Source organism: Ovis aries, chromosome 12 (assembly GCF_016772045.2).
Source record: "Ovis aries strain OAR_USU_Benz2616 breed Rambouillet chromosome 12, ARS-UI_Ramb_v3.0, whole genome shotgun sequence".
Classification (NCBI taxonomy): domain Eukaryota; kingdom Metazoa; phylum Chordata; class Mammalia; order Artiodactyla; family Bovidae; genus Ovis; species Ovis aries.
The window spans coordinates 557,927-576,852 of record NC_056065.1 but is presented as its reverse complement, the minus strand read 5'-3'; the positions used below and the strand labels follow the sequence as shown (position 1 = coordinate 576,852).

At 48.3% G+C, this 18,926-nt stretch overlaps 1 protein-coding gene across 23 annotated transcripts in view; it reads right to left on the bottom strand.

The window, feature by feature from the left end:
- Positions 1-18,926, bottom strand: part of PPFIA4 (PTPRF interacting protein alpha 4) — a 60,639-nt gene that overhangs the window by 14,340 nt on the left and 27,373 nt on the right. For 14 of the 23 annotated variants that reach the window (XM_060395969.1, XM_027976163.3, XM_060395972.1 and 11 more), the window contains 14 exons: positions 17,257-17,365; positions 15,565-15,773; positions 13,868-14,108; positions 13,383-13,418; positions 13,030-13,163; positions 12,563-12,729; positions 10,687-10,783; positions 10,109-10,190; positions 9,359-9,559; positions 8,625-8,687; positions 8,014-8,040; positions 6,078-6,253; positions 1,553-1,650; positions 731-906 (listed from right to left, as the gene is read on the bottom strand). In XM_060395969.1, the coding sequence (XP_060251952.1) occupies positions 731-906; positions 1,553-1,650; positions 6,078-6,253; positions 8,014-8,040; positions 8,625-8,687; positions 9,359-9,559; positions 10,109-10,190; positions 10,687-10,783; positions 12,563-12,729; positions 13,030-13,163; positions 13,383-13,418; positions 13,868-14,108; positions 15,565-15,773; positions 17,257-17,365 (1,816 nt within the window). The other 9 variants (XM_060395968.1, XM_027976171.3, XM_042256864.2 and 6 more) reach the window with 6 other exon arrangements.

Genomic DNA, 18,926 nt, shown 5'->3' with positions numbered 1-18,926 from the left:
AACAAACATCTGTACCAAATCATAGACAATTAGGATGAGACAGTTGTCCTCCCCAGGGGGAGCCCAATGTGAATTCCATTTAGGAGAAATAAGATCAGGAAGTACTTTACACAACAGGTAGTAATTCTAGAGTCCATTATCCACAGGAAGTTAAAAAGGTCAAACATAAGTAAGTTCAAGAGAATTTAGATATATTCTTAGATGATAGCTCCATAATAAATATGAAATGTAATGGAAGGAGATGTCTAATCTTTTGAGCTGTTGACAGGGAGACAAAGCCTTGGCATGGAGCAGCTCTGGGCTGTGTTATTTGGTATATTTAGCTTTCTTAAACCTAGGGACCCAGGAGCAGATCCCTAGGATGGGAAACAAAGGAGATACAGGTTCTCTGGTCCTTTTGGGCCCTAGGGCTAGGGTTATTCATTTTCCTCTATGAATAGTCAGGTCAGAAAAGCAACTTGAGGAAAGTCTCAACTGCAATGGTGTGGCTGGGAGGAGATGGAGTTGCCCACTGCGGTGGCACCAGGCCTGTGCTGAGCGTGTTCTGTTTGTGAGGAACACTTGTTTCCTAGGGAACTTGGTTATGCACAAGGACCACTTGGTGGTTTGAGGACATTTGTGATCCCCTCTAGGACAGGCCTCCCGCCGATCCATAAACCTATACATATCAGAGGGAGAGAAAGCAAGAGAAAGGGAGACCGAGATTGGGACTGATGACAAGGATGCCCACCTGGGTATTTTGTGTGGGTATCTGGAGAACCAGAGCCAGTGTGTTGTGGTCGAAGTTCTCATCCAGGGCCAGCAAAGCACCATGCACACCACTCTCATGGAGGTTTCCTGCGTAGTCCCGGAGCCCAATAGACTGGACCCAATGAACTACCTGGTCATTGGTCCAGACTAGCACATCTGGAGGGTGGGGGCAGAAAAGCAGCAGAGACAGGTGTGGCCAAGGCCTCTCCAGGGACAGAAATGGAGGTCCCTGGACCCAGATCCCCAGTCTGCCGTTTGTATCGGCTCCTACCCACTCCCACCCCCCTTAACTTTCCACATCTTCTGTCTTCCCTGGCACCTGAGCTCTTGGAGAACCAGCCCATACTACTCCATTCTTGTCAGCCTGCAGGTTCAGGCCAATAGGCTTTCTCCCCAGAGGCCCTGTATCAGGCATCCCCTGTCTCTAAGCAGGCATGGCCCTTTTCTTAGTCTTTCTACCTTCAAGGTCTCTCCCAAGACTTGCCTTTCTCTCTGGTCAAACCCCACCTACAGCACCAAGTTTTCTGAGCACTTTCTCACATCCTTGCATTTGTCTGGTTGGTGGTCCTGTCTTGTGTGTGGGGCGGGGGCTGTTTCTTCTCCAACAGATGGCAGCATTCTCTGGGCAGAGCCTGTGCCTCCCTACAGGCTCTGCCTTCTCCCTCAGATTTGGATCTCCGCTGTGGCACAGGATGCCTCTCCTGTCTTCCCTCAGCCAGAGGCCAGGTCCGTGCAGGCCCTCGTCCCCCCAGGCTGCTTCCACAACCCTCAGAGGCGGCTCCATCATGTCCGATAGGCTTACCCTTGATCTCATGCTGGCTTTCCTCCCGCCGCTTCTCCAGCTCCTTCCGGTCATAATTCAGCCTCTTCAGGCACATGATGCCATACTGAAGACTGGTTCTGCAGGCACACAGCCCCCCTGAGCCAGAGCCTCAGTGGGGTTGCATTTCAACCTCATCTGCCCCATATCCAGCACCAGTCACAGCACATCCAGACTTACATCCTCCAGCACAAAGAGCATCCCAGCCTGCTCCTTCTCCGCCTTCCCCAGGGCTTAGACATGATCCATTCAAGGGTTACTTCCCTCTCTCTGCCTACCCTACCCATCTTCCCTCTAAGCCAGAGTGTGGGCTTGACTGATGAAGGAAACTTCTTTGAATGATAGCAACATGTCCTTCCCTCTCCAGGGTCTGAAATGACAAAGACCCCTACAGATACTCTTTTGTGTGCCCATTTCATTGAGTCCCTAAAACGGCCTATGGTATGGCCTGCCCCTATAGTGACAGCCCCGCTGTTCCCCAGACATGGCAGACACGCTTGGCCTCTGTGCCTTGGGGCATTTGCAGTGGCTGCTCCTTCTGACTGTGACATCCCTCCCCCTTACACTGCTACATGGCTCACCCTCCTGTCTCCTTTAAGCTTTTGCTCAAATGTATTTCAAGTTGAGTAGTTGTTACCTTGTCCACCTGATTTAAAACTGCAACATCACCAGCATCACCCCCAGCCCATATTCCCAATCCACCTTACTCTGATCTAATTTTTTTCCTACCACCTTTTATCTATTAACATTCTGCATATTTATAATTCCTTGCTATGTCTCCCATTTACAATGTAACTGGAAGCTTTGTTTTGTTCACTGATGTATCTTAAATTCCTAGAATGGTGCTTGACACAGTCCATAAATGTAAACATCATGAATGCTAAATGGATTACATGAAATAATTCACATAAACTATGTTTGGGAACGCATGTAAGAATTAAAGATATTAAATTAAAAAATAAAATAAAATAAAATAAAATGTATGATTAAAAAAAAAAGAAATAAGTATCTTCATGACTGAAACTGAGCTTTAAAACCAGAAGAAAACGAACTGTATGAAATCCAATAAAAGCTCCAAAATAGTAGGCAAAAAAAAAAAAAGTGCTTTAGACTGTACCAGGTGCTTAGTGTGTACTCAGTAAAGAATGACTAAGCCAGGCCAAAACCCAAAGGCTGCAGAAGGGACCCCGCAGGCTATCAGTCCGAGTTCCGACCTAATGCGAGAGTCATCTCTTTAACAACCTTGTGAGTATTATGAACACCTGTGCCTGAACACTTCTGGTGACAGGGAACTCACTACCTCTCAATGCAGCTCATTCCACCTTGAGCAGCTTTCCTTGTAGTGTTCTTTAAACTTGAACACTACTCTGTCATTCAGCCTCTCTGGATTTTATCATCTATAAAGTGGAGGAATAGAATAGAAGGTCTCTTCCAACTTCAACTACTTTTGACTATAGAGGTCATTGCTTTATGAGATTAAATTATGCTGGATTGCTCCCTACTTTTCTTACCTCAGTTCTATCCAGGTAGCCCATATGCCTAGAAAAAAATCCCTTATAGCTCAGAGACACCATTTCTAGGAACTGTTTTCTGGCTCACGACCTTTAAGCCTTTTGGTCCCCTAGAAGGAGGGCAGATGCACACAGACCTAACTGGAAATGCCTCTGTCTAACTGCAATCTTACTAAAATTTCAATACAGTTCCTATGACTTTCAAAAAGCTGCTGTATGGTACAGCAGAAATATAAAGCCCTTAACATCAGATCAGTCTGGGTCTGAATGCCAGCTGTGCCACTCTCCAGCTGAGTGGCACTTGGCATATGTGAAACGGGGGTAGTGCCTTTCCTGCAGAATCACCGTGAGCATTAAAGGTGATCCTGTATGACAGGGTTTAGCCCAGCCCCTGAAATGTAAGAGGCACTCAGTAATGGTACCACTCTTAGGAGGACATTGCTGATTCCTGTGTGTGTTCTCATATCAATGGAAACCTGCTCAATAGAGTACTATGGTCTAAGGAAAAGCACTCTCAGTGAGGTGTCGAGAAAGAATGTTGGCCCCATTCTGCAGCCACTTGACTTGAGGCCTGGTGACACTCAGTCTCTATTGGACTTGTTTTCTCCATCTGTGAAAGAAGTTTTTAAATATCCCTTCCTCACTGTTAAAAAATTATAACTTAAAAAACATTTTTTAAAGATGAGAATATGCTTATGAAATACTAAGTGGAATGAAAGCAGTTACAGACATGATTGAGGTAATAAGGAATGCAGAAATGCTTCATTAACTCTGAAGTACTGACGATTTGGGGCTGCATCTGGAACCATGAGTACAGGCTGAGTCTCCCTCCTGGGACGTGAGCAAAGGGTCAGAGGAAGGCTTCCATAATGCTGGGCAGGGCTGGCCTACCAGATCCTGAAGCAGCCGAGGCACATCTCAGCTTGGTGGGCAATGGCCCTTCTCTCCCCAGCCCCATCAATCACTCAGCGAGGACAGGTGCAGCTAGGTCTGGCAGCCTCCCAGACTGACAGAGACAAAAGAGTGCCTTTCAGCCCTAGCGGTGGGGGGGAGGGCAGACACAGCTAAGGGTTCCAGCACAGGAGGCTCTCCGGCATGGTGGCACGGTTTGCGTCGGGAAACTTGCATTCTGATGGTATCCCTGAGGGACCCTGGGCTGCTACTCCTTCCTATCCCTCAGTTTCCTCACCCATAAAAATATGGAGGCTAACTAATCTCTTCCAAATATAATTTGTTCTTTATGAGCTGGAGAGACCAAGGGACACCTGCAGACTCCAAATAGAACTTTGAAAAGCTACACACTCTCAGCTGTAACCTTTGACACATTAACCACTCAAGGCAAAAGACCTGGCTCAGATAGTTGGTATGATGTGAAGCTGAATGTTAAAAAGGACTTCCTAAAAACTATAAACTCCTGGAACTATTACCACCCACTTTACTCTTCCACCCAAATGCCAGCTGGGGTCAAGCATATATTTCAAATGAGTGAAGCAGGCTGGAGGGGCTGGGAGGACCTGGGGAATACCTATGTTTTAGGAGGGCTGCCTCCCTAGCTCTAGCTGGTTGTTTCCATGATCCTGTTTTTCAAGAGAAGCCAGACATCCAGAATTCTGTGTCATATTTCCTAATGTTTAAATGTTGGCAACTAAAGTCATAATTTTAAAAATACAATGTAGGCCAAACAAAATGCATTAATGAGGCAAATTCTGCCCTCAGGCTACCAGTTGGTGACCTCCATTGCAGATATTTTTGCACAGAAGATTTGTCAACAAAGAGAAGGACACTGGATAACTTCCTGTACAAAAAGGATGTATGTTTAAAGCTGAGAGGCTCAGATCTAGGATGTTAGCAGAGCAAGAATCCAGATAGAACTTTCTTCTGATCTTGTAAGGAACTAGGCACCTAAAATAGATGCTGGGTTCAGGATGAGTCTTCTCTGGATACATGTAGGGATTCAGCAAGCCCAGTGACAAGAAATAAAATTCATATCTATGAGGAAATTTTTCCCAGTGAAGCTAAAAAGAAATGACTGTGTCTTAAGAGTTGGAGGTGAGAGGATTGAGAGGGTAACAGGCAGGAAGGCCAGGGGTCTCCAAATGGAGGAAATAGGTTGCAAGTGTAAGACATTTTTATCTCTCTTAACTGGCAGGAGGAAACAAACCAGCGATGTTTTTTCTCTTCTCTATACAAATTTAAAAGGAGGTTTCTCTTAAAATTCTGTGTTGCCATAATGACACCTGGTTTCACCTGAAGTTAACTATTCTCAAACCTTGAGTTAACCAATGCATTTTTCTTATGGAAATATTTGTCTTAAACTCTGTTAATGTACTATACATTTATCCCAGACTGTCTTCAAGTCGGTTTCGCCTAATGGCTCAGAATGGACTTGACAAACCACTATGTTATACTCAGACATTGTTCCCCTAATCTATGTAAACGAAACTATTTGTATGGCAATCTGCCCTTCTACAAGATTCAAGTCAATCGTTTTATGGCCTGGGATGAATAATCTGGTGCCAAGATTATCCCAAAATGCATCTTATGGATGAGGGGCCTGGTGCCATTCTGAGTTTTAAGACATTCCTTTCTTTCATTGACAGACTGCTAGTGACTATATAACATCCAGCTGAAGACTAGCAGGAGGGTACTCTTTCTGCCCCCTTCTGATGCCTATGTCAGAAGCTTTCTCTATCTCCGTTATACTTTAATAAAACTTTATTACACAAAAGCTCTGAGCGATCAAGCCTCGTCTCTGGCCCCGGATTGAATTCTTCTCCTCTGGAGGCCAAGAATCCTGGTGTCTTTTCATTCAGCAACAACCTTTCAGGACTAAACCCTCAAACTGCAGTGGAGACAAAGATTTTACTTTCCCTAAATGGAGATCTGTCACTATCCCAAACTGGTAAAGAAAAAAGCACCTCTATTCCTGGAGACAGACCCCCAGAACTGGGGGAGACCTGTGCTGGGAGGCGGCCATGGGCTCCAGCCTGGCTCACCGGTGGCAGCTGTCCACCATCTTCAGGTGGACCCGCAGGTCCTTCTTGGTGAGGTGATCCAGCATGCGAGCATCCACGAGGCACTCCATGAAGTAGCTGCGGTACTGGGGGAGCCCCAGGCTGGGGAGCCACTGGTTCCCAATCCACTCGTGGTTCATATCCCCATAGACCAGGGTCTGAGGAACAAGATGGAGGAGGATGGGGGCAAAGGCAGTGTCAGCAGGTTGCTGCTAGCGTATTGTTGAGAGAAGTCTTACTCCGGTGTCCATGGCAATTCAATAAAATCGCAGCTTACTTTCACTGAGAGGCTGGGGAACAATGTCTGAGTATGACATACTGATTTGTCAAGTGGGAGGCGGGGATTTTTAATGGGATTTTTTAAACCCTGAAATGATGTATTTCTACTCACTTATCAATTATCAACAGTAATGAAAAGAAGCATCTATCTAGGCAGCAGATAATAGGAACTCCTTCCCATTAACTTGAAAGGCATTTGTGGTGCTGTCAGGCCGACTTGCCCTCCTGATTTCCAGTCAGCCACAAGCCTGCTGAGTCCAAGGGTCAGGCTGCTTTATAGAGGACCTGCAGTGTGGCTAAGAAAGCCAGTCTTTCTTGGGAAACTGTCTTCATATGGTCCATAAGGGATTGTGTTTGACTAGAGATGTAAAAAAAAAAATGAAGTAAGGTGACCTGTGCCTGAATAGCCAGCACTCTTCTCTAAGGCTTGGTGGATTTCTCTCCAGAAATCCTCTCGGTCCTTTGTATGCTGCCTCCCCACCCCCAACACAGCATGTGCACCACCCCCGACCCAGTCTGGTTCTGAGAGGCCTGCTCCAGTTAGTCACTGCCTCCTGTCTTGCGGGCAGGGACCTCTCTGACCATCTACCCTTAGAAAGAATTTTAACGGCAACCCTCCATCACTCTTTTTACCTAATCTGATTATTTTTTAGAACTGAAAATTTTATCTTCATTATCTTTTAAAAAATAGTTCATACATATAAAATATATGCAGCATATGTTCATTGTGAAGCATAAAGATGAAGTTAACATCTCTGGATGTCATCCACTGCGGCCTCCATCCCTGTGTCTTCCCCAGCTTGTGCCCTGCTCCCTCAAGAGGAAACACCTCTCCTGAGTTTTCTATCATTCCCCTGCTTGAGAAAATGTTTTATTGGTTCTTATGGTCACTGATGCGTACTTCTTTAAATAATATAATTACATTTGCTTGGTTGAGAGTTTTAATAGAAAATCTTTTGGGAATTATAGTTTTCATGTTACATTATATGTGTGTCATTTATTTCCTCTGCTGAATAGTATTTTACTGTGACAATATACTGTAACTGATCAGTCCAGTCTACTATTGCTGCTGTTGCCCAGTAAGTATAAACAGTGCTGCTCTGTGCTTCATTTTAATTCATGGCACTCATATCTATCTGACATACTGTCCATTTATTTGTTTACTGTCTATCTCTCCACTAGAATATAAACCCCAGGAGGGCTAAGTTTGCTTACTTCTGTAGAGCAAGGCCTAATACCTAGTAGCTGCTCAACAAATCCTTGCTAAGTGAATGAATGAAAGCCCTTTGCTAAGCTCACCAGGGGTACCCCCAAGAGGGTCAGGAGGAGGAAGAGGATTCATACAAATGATCTCAATACTCCTGGGAAGGCTGTCAAACTGAGGGGAAGAGGCAGGCATGCTGGGGGCACAGCCATCCAAGGCTCCTCACCTGCCATGGTGAAAACCAGAGGTAATGAAAGGGGACTGAGGAAGGGAGGCGGCGGGGCTTCAGCAGAGGAGAAAACCTGTGCCCAGGGCTATTCGTGTGAAGAGGGACCTAAAAGACCAGGGCTCAGAGTCCTCCAGGAGCAAACCTGCTGGGAGAACACCACCCCAAACTGCTGCAAGGTGGTTCTGAACAAGGGGGCAGGGTCTTACCTGAGCCCAGCTGCCCTCCTCACTGTCCTGGGAACAAGTGCAGCATGTCGGGGGAAAGAGGCAAAGTCAAGAAACCTGGCAGCCTCCACCCAAGGCCCCATCAGGAAGAAAGAGCAGACACCCCAGCAGCGGGATGGGTGACTAGGGAAAACTTGCTAGGATGGTTTCAGCACAGAAGGCTGGTGCACATGCCTGCGTTTGCAGTGAAAGGGGATCAAATGTGTGTGTGGCAGAATCATAGCCAGCCAGGTTCCCAGGTCCTCATCACCTTCCCTGTTCTTTCCCCAAGGATCCAGTGCAAGGGCAAAGACTGGCTTCATGTCTGTAGCCGGGCAAGATTTTCCCAAGTCCTCCTCTTCTCTGCAGTACATCAGGAGCCTAGCATGAGCCTGTGAGCCCCCTGGGGTGCACCCCCACCCCCACCAACTGTTTCTATTCTCACTTCTTTCCCACCAACCTACCACTCTGAGAGCAGAACTCCATCAAACAGCAGGGATCCCAATCTTATACTGTATCAGCTGCAACCCCCTTTGACTTCCTATAACCTTCCCCTCATCCTCATGCAAGTCATCAGTCCTAACCCCAGACCCAGGACCCAGGACCTGACTCACTGTTTTAGTGGATGCTGCCAGAGTTTCCATCTCTTCGTGGGTGACCCAGACATTCCCAGAAGACTGCAGGCAGAGAAGAAACCTAGCTGGTCCTGTGTGGGGGTGCCTAGGCTCCCTATCAGGCTGAAAGCCTCAAGGACAAGGACAGAGCTGCCTTCCCCAAGTCCTATCACAGGCCCAGCCCAGAATTCTGCACTCTAGCTCTGAGCAGCTCTCTTTTATTACCATGTCTGCACTGCTTAGCACAGTGTCTGGCACACAGAAGTACTCAGCAAATGTTTTCTGAATGAATATGAATAAATGGTGTGAATCTGGTATAAGGACTAACCCAATCACAGAGATGGACTACAGTGAAAGATTTCCTCTGGGCCTCTATGGAGAGGTTTACATTCTTCTGGAGAGGTTGGAGGGCCAGAATTTACAAATGCCCTATTCCCTCTGCTTCCCACAAAGGCCCTGTTTGCAAACTCTGCCCAAAGATTTGGAATTCCTGGCAGAGGAAGAATTGGGGAGATGGAGCTCATGGGCGGTATGTGGGAGGCAGAGAATTACACCCGCTGAGATCCTGCTGAATCAGTGTTACCACCTCTTGGAGGCCAGGTGGGACCCTTTGTGGGGACAGGAAGTAAGGGGCAGGCCTCAATGCTACCATCTTCCCAGTGACCCATGGGAAACTTTGCAGACACTATTCTGGGGCTTTTGAAAATATTCTAGGTGAGGGAGAGGCCACTCACAGTCCTGGAGGTGGGCGGGGCAGAGGGGCTGGTCAGCGACACCATCTCCTGGATGGCCAGCCGGAGCTTGAGCCGGTGCAGGGCATTGCTGATGCCAATTTCTCGCTGGATCTCTGTGTCCGATAGGGCTGACATGATGGCGCCACTCTTGACGTTGGCCCGGCAGGCTGCCACATACCAAGCAGGCATCCCCACCCAGAGCTGCAGATACGAGGCACAGAGGGTAAATTCAGCCCCTTCCTCAAGATCTGGGCTTCACTCAATACTGAGAGGCAATGGTCAGGCCTCATCCATGGTCCCAGAAGAGCAAATGCAGAGCAGAGGAATTTAGACATGTGGAAATGACCATCACCAAATGCTTTTTCTCATTTAACAGGAAACTCTGAGGCCTGGGAAGGTGAAGGGATTTTACCAACACTGCATGGGTGATCAGCTCCTGGGGATAGCTATAGGAAAAGTGAAACCACGTGTGAAAGTCTTAAGGCTCAGTGATGATTAATTCCCAGACTTAGCCACACGAGAGACATCAGAATATAACATCCACTATGTCCTCCAAAGTAACAGGTGTGCATGTCTGGGGAAAGGAGGTGTTGGCTCAGTGCTAGATATGGCACTGTGCACTTCGCAGGGGAAAAACATGCTGGGAAAATTTTAGAAATACCACCCCTTTTCCATAAGGAGTCCTGTCCTTTCTCACGCACCCTTCCCACCAGACCTGAGTAGACTTGGACGCCCTTTGCCCAGGTTTACCTCTAGCCAGGAGACCACAGTAGGGCCGTCCCACTGGGCAAAGGACATTCCTTTTCTCCGGGCATCTTCAAGCAGCTGGTGTCTTTCGGGAAGAACAACAACAGATTCACTAGTCCTTTTTTCTTTGTCAACCATGCTTACTCTCAGGGACCATGGGCTCTGCCAAGACGTGGACTCCCACTACCCCAGCTCCTCACCACAGGACTGCCACCTTTGCGCTATGCCTGAAACAGTGTAACACGAAGCCATGAGGAGCTACACCTCTCCATTCCCAGAGGGGAGGGCTTTCAGGTTGTTTGCACATGGCCTGAAACACAGACATTTTAGTTTGCTCTGTCAGAGATCCCAGGTGCTGGATCATAGCACACTTGTCTCCTTCTCCCAAAGCACCTGTCTCCTTCTTGCTCAGGTCATCCTAAGAACAATCTCCCAGCCCCCACTTAGACGAGGCCAACTCAGTTCAGAAAGGGCCTTGCTGGGCTCTGACCGCCTGAGCTCAGCCCCATGGCAGTCCTGGGGGATGAAAGTGAGTGAAGGGCTGGATCCCACCTTGGCAGAGCCTAGCCTGTGCTTCTTACTTCTTCTTCAGCCTCCGGTCCTTTTCTGCCTGGGTTCCCAGCTTGGCAGGCACCATGGGCTCCTGCAGACCGAGCTCAGAATCTGTTAGTAGTACAACTAGAATGGAAGAGACGGCGTATCAGCTAGGTCCTCGGCTTCTCCTCCCAAGGCCTGGGTCAGGACTGGAGAGCAGACCAGCAGGACGCGCCTCAGCATAGGAGAGCCTGTGGGCCTGAGGGGACCACCCATTCTTCCTGGAGCCTCCACACAACATCCCTACAACCCGGCGGTCCCACAGTGGCATCAAGTGGGTCACCCGGAGCCCAAAGAGCCTTCCCCTGGGGGCCTCAGCTCTCTACATGTTTTCCAGCCAGAGGGCTAGAAGTTGTTCCACCCTAACAGCAGCAGAGTCCTAGCAGACCTTGTCCCTCCTCCAGACCAAGCTGCGAAGGAAACTCGGAGAGCCAGAGTGGGCTTTGGGCTCAGCCAGGATTAGCGTGGCCTGGGCTGGGGTGGAGAAACAGGCATGCTCAGACAGGTGTGTCTGGGCCCCTTTCTCAGGGCCACTCACTTGCACAAATCACAAAACGGAACATGCACGGCTCTGTCGTCTTAAGGATCTCCTGAACTGATGCCAGAGTTCATGGCAGGGGCAGCACTGTAGGATTCATTTCAGTCCCAGTCACTCCTCACAAGTATACAGGGGGCAGAGGGTAATCCAGAACTCAATCTGCAATGCTGTTTTAGGTTTAGGTGCCAACATGGTGTGGGGAACGTAGGAAAGCATAAGGCTTCAACACAAGATGCCTCTTGCACTGCCAGAGCTTCTCAGCCCTGGCCCCTCCCGTCTGTGGCTGGCTCCATAATGTACTTTACAAGGCCTTTATGAGCTAGCCCCAGCCCAGGATCTAAACCCACCTCTTCCGTTTCTCCCACACCCTTCCCTCCCCACTGTGAAAAGATTCAACTATGTACAAAACTCTCATACCCACCCTCCCCCTCTCACACACAAATGCTTCTTCTTGGCTAATTCCCACTTAGCCTTCAAGCTTCTGCCCAGGTGTTGCCCAGCAGAGAAAGTCACTCTCATCACTCCCACTGCTTCATAACTGACCTCTGAATTCCAGAAGCATATTGCTACCTTAATATTGTTTTGGAATCATCTTTTTCTGTTTCATTAGAAACTGAACTCCTTGAAGGAATGACTACTGCTCTATGAAGCCTTGCTTACTACAGTAGTTAATAAATGTCTGTTGAGCAAATAACTGGATAGATGAGGGCAACAAAAGGAGGAAGGGAGGGAAAGGAAGAAAGGAAAGAAGAAACAGGGGAAGGGACAGGAAGACAGCTAACATTTACGGTGCACCTAGCACATGCCAAGCACACACTGGAACTTTATATGATCATAGAGGTGTTAATAATGCTACCCTTGCCCAAGTACTTACTTGACTACAGTGTCTACCAAGTTATGACTAGGCATTAGGATATTTTGAGTCTTGGAGGCAAGATATACTAGGAATTAACAAGTGACTCTCCTAGGAGAAAAAAAAGCCCAAGAAATTTCTCCTGAAAGTCCTGAGCACAGTATACTAGAAAACCTCCAAACTGGAAGAAAGCTCAGAGGTCCAACCTCACACTTGATACAGGAAGCCCTTCTACAGTATACCAAATAAACAGCCATTCATCTGATGCCTGACACTTCTCATGGCAGGAACTACCACCTCATGAAGCAGCCCTTCCAGCTGTGAAACAGCTCTGACAGAAAACTGCTTCTCTGGAGCGGAATCTCGGTGTCTGTGGCTTCTGCCCGCTGGTCCCTGGCAGAGAAGGCTGGATCCAAGGACACCCTCCTGCTTCTCCCCTACTCACACCCATTTACTAGGGTTAGACAGAGACCATGGCCTGTGGGTCCATCCCGGCTTGGCTGGATCAGCCTGCCTTTCTCCTTCTTCCCAAACAGGCGGCCAATGGATGATTTGATGCCCTTGCGCTTGGCACCCTTGTGCAAGGAGTCCTGGCTGCTGTTGCTGCTGCTGGGGTTGCTGCCTGGATCCTCCAAAGCACTACAGGATGACAGCCAGGACGGGGTGGGGTGAAAAGAAACAGATGTAAATTACAGCATGAGAGACAGGAGCTAGGTTTCAGGAAGAACTCACAGTAAGTGTCAGAGTTGAAAGGGTAAGGGGGCATGATCAGAGCATGGGACCAAAAGAGACATGGAAATGTCCTTCTCTCATGGTGTTTCAAAGAGAAGTGAGATGTTCAGACACCTGGGATAGGTGAGATTCAGCCTGTTCAGAGGCAGAGAGGGATGAGGTAAACTCGGGGAGGGAGAGGCTTGAGATGGGGTCTGCTCCATTTACCTCTTGCCTTCTTCCTGGCTCAGGGCTGGGTGGCCAAGCTTTTCTAGCTGCAGTGTCCTGGGTGAGGAAGGAGGAGAAGTCTCACATTTTATGGTGGCTTTATCCTCTCGGTTCTCTTCCCAAGACACTGGTGACTGAACAGACAGTGGAGCCGTCAGGGGGTAGAGAGAGCGATCGGGGGCTTGCTGACCCAGCCCAGACAGGCGGAGGGGCGTAGAGAGCGGCGGAGGGGAGGCCCTGCCGGGACCTCTCAGAGCTCAGACTCAGACTCAAGGGCCCGTGGGGGAGAAGTTGAAAGGGAAAGGCGGGGGAAAATTAACCTGTTAGTACCTGGGTCATCAGGCAGCACTCACCAGCAGCTTCCTCCTATGCTTTCTTAAGTCACTGGGCTGGAAAAGAGAGTGACAGGTGAGCTTGGACTCACCTTTTGGATGCTTGAACATCTACCCTAAGGGGAACCCAGTGGTCTTAGGATGAGAAGATAGAACTCAGCGCCTTATATAGGCCTGAAGAGAATATCACAGCAAAACAAACCAACAAAACACTGGCTTGAAAAAAAATAAATCAGGGCTTCCTCTGAAAGAGAGAAAGACGTGTGGGCGCTGGGTGAATTTCTTAAGCATTACCCAAGGGGAGAGGGCAAGAAAGTAACCACGTAGCTCTTTCCAAACCCAGAAGGCTGTGCTGGTAACCTGGCATGTCAAGGTCTATACACATCATAAGAAGAAAATGCTGTGCCCCAACTGACAGTGAGCCCTGCAGTCAACCCCCCTCGGTCAACCCTGAAGCAGAGTCTAGTGATGACAAGGTTGTTCATCAACTGCTCCGAGTCTCTCACCAAGGTCATGACCCCCATCCGGTCCAGGTCCTGGGCAGCACTTCGGGAGGTAAGCTTAGGTGTGGCACGGCCGCTGAGTGGAGGGGATGCACTGGCCAGGGACAGGGCGGTCAGAGAGGTGGGGATGGAACCTCGTTTGTGCAGTTGGGTCAGGTCTAGGGCCTCCATGCTGCCACTAGTCACTCGAGTTTCCAGCTCCTCAGCACGGAGCTCTGTGGACTCCTTCTCTTCCTGGATCATCCTGGGAGGCAGGCAAAATCGGGCCTCACTGTTAGCCAGAGAGGACTAGCAGGTGGCATGTGTGGGCACTGCCTGAGTCACCATCCAGTGACCCAGGGTACAAGGCGATGCTCAGGTGTATCCCAGTGTTTGGGGGCATTGCAGGGACATACAAGACCTTGTGAGCATAGCTGGTTCTATCCCACTACAGCTTAGCAATTTTCTGTCTTGTTAACTGGCCTAACGTAACAAAACTCCCTAGTTTAACAAAAGCAGTTTGCAAGGAAAGGAGGCAAGTCCGTTAGTGGAATATGAAACTATAAAACTATAGTTTTATAAACTATATAAAACTATAAAAATATATCCAATGTCAGGAAGGTCTAAGTCAGTAGTTCTCAAACACAGAACCTTTAATTGATGCTGATCCCTGATGGAATGTTCCCTGTTCCACAGAAAAATTAGAATAATAGTGATAATGTTATGTGTATGGGGGAGGCACTCAGAAATGTGTGTATGCACACTCATACACACACACACATATATAATGATGCCAACTGTCCTTTAGAAGCAGGACCTATCTTAATTCTCAGAGCATATCTTTCCAACTTTAGGGATGTTAAAATATCCTTTCTTTGATAGAATGGTTATGATAGGAAATGGTAATTATCTTTACTATTTCATTTTGTAGAATGAAAGTCGGCAGTACTATGTTAGTACCCTTCTGTGTGCATGTGTGTGTGTGTGTGTGCGCGTGTGTGTATGTGTGTGTGTGTGTGTGTCTATGCAGTATTTTCTTTTTAGCTTGTCTGTGAAATCCAAAAGTGTGGGAACCACTGAACCAGATGACCCCTACAGCTCTGTAAAGCATGGATGTTCTCTGCTTTGGACTTTCCTTTGCCATTTGCCACAAACATTAATAAACTCTCTATAAAAATGGAGTAAAGTGCAGATCTTGATAACATTCCCTGCCAGTGGTTTCTGTCTGATGCTTCATTAGGGATGGATGGCATGACACAGTGCACGGAGTTTAGAAAATTTTGACTCCTGGCTCTGCCACTTAGCGCACTGCTTTGGGCAAATCATTTAATCTACCTGATTTGTTTCCTTGTCTATAAAATGGAAGTAATGCTGTCTCCTCCAGTGACTGTGATAAGACTGACAAAAGATCTCACCCTGAGTCGGCCTCAGTATGTGGGCACTACACAAAAGTGGTTGTGTTTAGCTGTAGGAGGTCAGGAACACAGCCTCCAAAGACCTGGGAGGAAAAATGAAGCCTGAGAAGTCAAGCTGAGGTCCTGCCCCTCTCAATCAGCGTTGCGCCAGAACCTTGCCTGATCCCCACACAGGGTCCCTAGATGGCACTCAAGGTGCAGCTGTAAGAGACAAGCAAACACATACAGAATCCCTCCTGCAGTGCTCAAACACGAAGGGCCGCTGTCCTTCAAGGAACCTCATAGGCCCTCCACCCCTGCCCTAACCTGATCTCCTCGTTGATAGCATCCAGCTGCTCCTGCAGCATCATGGCCAGGGTCTGGGCATCTGAGTGGCTGCTGGGGGAGACAACGTCCATGGAGCCCAGCAGACCCCCTGGTTCATCCTCATCCACATCAGAGCTCTCACGGTCACTGTCAAAGGCAGGGGTGGCTGTCGGGACCAGCACCTCAGGCAGTGGAGATGGCTCCCAGTCCTTAGCAGAGAAGGACAGAGAGGTGGGTAACACGCACTGATGGCTGAGAAGCAGGACCCTCCCCACCTACAGCAGAAGCACTGACATCTCCCGGGAGGCTGTGAGAAACGCTAAATCTCAGGTACCATCCCAGACCTACTAATTCAGAATCTGCCTTTTAACAAAACTCCTGGATAACTTACTTGTATGTTAAAGTAAGAAACACTACCCAAACTCAAGGAGGCAGACAGCAGAATAGTTAGGAACAGATTCCAGAAATTGCCTTGCTTTGAATGCTGGCTCCACCAAGTCCCAGCTATGAAAGAGCTGTTTAACCTCTCTGTGCCTCAGTTTCTTCATCTGTAAAGTGGGAACAGTAACAGTATCTACTTCATAGTTAGCTCTGAGGATTAAATTAGGAAATGCATGTAAGGCACTTAGCACAGTGTCTGGCACCAAGTAAGTATTATATAAAGTCTATCCATTTCTATGCACACAAAAGGTAAAGGGAACAAGAGAAAACCAAGCAGGCCTAACTGTCTTGTGTCTCACGGACTTTCAGCACATTACAGAACCCTCTGGTGAACCCTCAGAGGAGGCAGCTTCTCAGAACCTCTTTGGTAGACAAAGGCCTAGAAGTGCAAAGAGCACAGAACTGGGCTGGGAGAGTGAGATCAGGGGAAGAAAAGGGAAGAGCCCATCTCTAACTCTATCTTCTGTGTCCCAAACCCCCCAGGGGTCTTTTCTCACTCCTGCAGTCTTGAGACTGAGCTCCTGGGCAGCTGCTGTGTTGTTATAAACAGGAGGAGGACAAGAAGAGAGGGGAGAGAGAAAAAGAGGGGTTTTCCTAAGGGTGGAGATGAATCCTTCCCCATCAGATAAGAGTTCCCTCCTTCTTTACCTCTATCTTCTAGCGCCCTAGAGCATGTAGGGAACCTGCGTTCAAGACAGAGCATGGTTAACAATTACGGGGCTAGGAAGGAATCAGACTTCCCCAAAAGACTGAAGTCAGTCCTTTTCTGCCCCTAATCTTTCCTGTGTCCTCTTAGCTTCCTAGGCAGACCCCACAGAAACTACACGCTTCTCAGGAAACTGCAGGAGCCATCCCAAGGGTCAGTTAATCTGTTATCCCGCCCTCACCTCCCCCATAAACCACAGCTTTTGTTTCAGAGAACTTGCCAATTCCATCTTGGCCCTACTTCCCCCACCCCCACCACTGAAACACCCAGGCACACGTGCACAGGCTTCAGCAGGGCCTCAGGGACTGGCTGGCCACCCACCAGCCCCTACCTCTTGCCTATCAGGAGGTCAAGGCGAAACACAGCTGTTGTAGCTGATGACGGCCTTAACCCCGAGGCTGCAGCTGTCACTGACATGGGGGAGGGTAGGGGGAGGTTGTGCACCACACACCAGCTGTCTGTGAAACCAGAGCCAGACACGTGGCTGAACTGACCCCAAATTCCCCTGGGGAGACCCATCCACACTCAACTCTCCACCCCCTCACCTTGGCAGACTGTTCCCGCCGTGCTGAGTAACAACGATGCAGACCTTGAGATGCGTGGGCAGTTGTGCTCATGGAGAACCGCACATCCGTTGCACTGCCCGTGTATGCCCTTGAGTGGTGGATGGGGGAGAAAAGGTGAGCCCTGAGGTCTGACAGCCCCAGCTCATACTCACTGGCCCCAAAGAGTTAAGGGATCTTCAGCTTGGAGAAAAAGACCTGACTTTTGTAAATGATTTAAAGGTTTCCATGTAAACAAGAGATTAGGTTTATTCTCTGGTGCTTCAGGAATGAGAATGATCCAGGTGAGTAAGTTCTAGGCAGGTAGCTTTTCATTTAGTATAAGAAGAACCTTCAAACAGTACACAAGGCATCTGGAGGGAGAGGGGAGTTCCTGCTTATCCCCACCACCACTTTTCTCCGCAACTCAGTTCCGGCTCTACGATGGGGTCAGTACTTCTATAGGCAAAGCCAAGAATCCTCAGTCACTAAGGAAAGCAATGCCAAATAGCTTGGTGTGCTCCGGGCTATGTCTTTTTGATTGGGGTAGGGGGTTGGTCCCTTCTGAGCATCCTACAGGAACGGAGGAGTAGGAGGAATTCCAACTACCATTTCCTGTCTCTATTCTCTGCTTCTCTCCATATGTGCTCTGTAGCACAGTCGTGCCCAACTCTTTGTGACCCCATGGACTGTAACCTACCAGGCTCCACTGTCCATAGAATTTTCCAGGCAAGAACACTGGATTGGGTTGCCATTTCTTTCTCCAGGGGATCTTCTAGACCCAGGAATCGAACTTGCATCTCCTGCATTGGCAGGCTGATTCTTTACCCACTGTGCCACCTGGGAAGATGCTTCTCTCCATACTTCTGTACAATAATTCCTAATAAACTTGAAATTGATACCCAAGTGTCTACCACCCTAGAAACCTACAGACTTCTCTTCAACATCTCTTTTCCTAATATGTCCTATGCTGCCCCTCTGCACATATATACACACACATTTACTTTTCCCTCTCTTCAAAAAAACTGATCCCTATTTCCCTGATACAAGAGCATGACCATAGGGAACCTTATGAGTTCTGATCTAAGACATTTTGGTTTATACAGAATATATCCAGAAGCCATGAACCTTGAGTAGCATCATCCATTTCAGTCTCCTCAATCATCACCCTGCCTCTCTGGGCAGGGAACTGAGTGCAGGCTTGACGTCTGAGTTCAATACCAAATGCTTCAGAAAATACGAATAAAACCCCAGAAGTCCCCTAAAACATGGGCCTAATTCCAGCATTATGTTCAGAGCCCTAAGTAAGTTATCTCAAAAGAACTAGAGTGAACCAGATACTCCCCATGAGCAGGCCCTATTGGACACAGGTGGGCATGTAATTCAGTAGACCCCTCTCAACAGCATGCCCTCTATCAAGGAAGCAGGAATCATGCCCTATGTTCCACGACAGTGGGGAAGAATCATACTGTGGTTTATTAGCTCTCAGCATCCCTCAGAGGACAGGTGCTCCCTTCTAAACTGCCCAAGAAAGCTGAATGACTTCACCAAGTTTTCTAAACCTCAGTGTTCCACCCTGAATAGGAGGAGGACCCTGAGGTCCTGAGCAGTCTTTTGTTGGGAGGAAGTCTCCTCCCCCAGGGTCCATCCAGGGCCATCCAGGACCCCGTCCC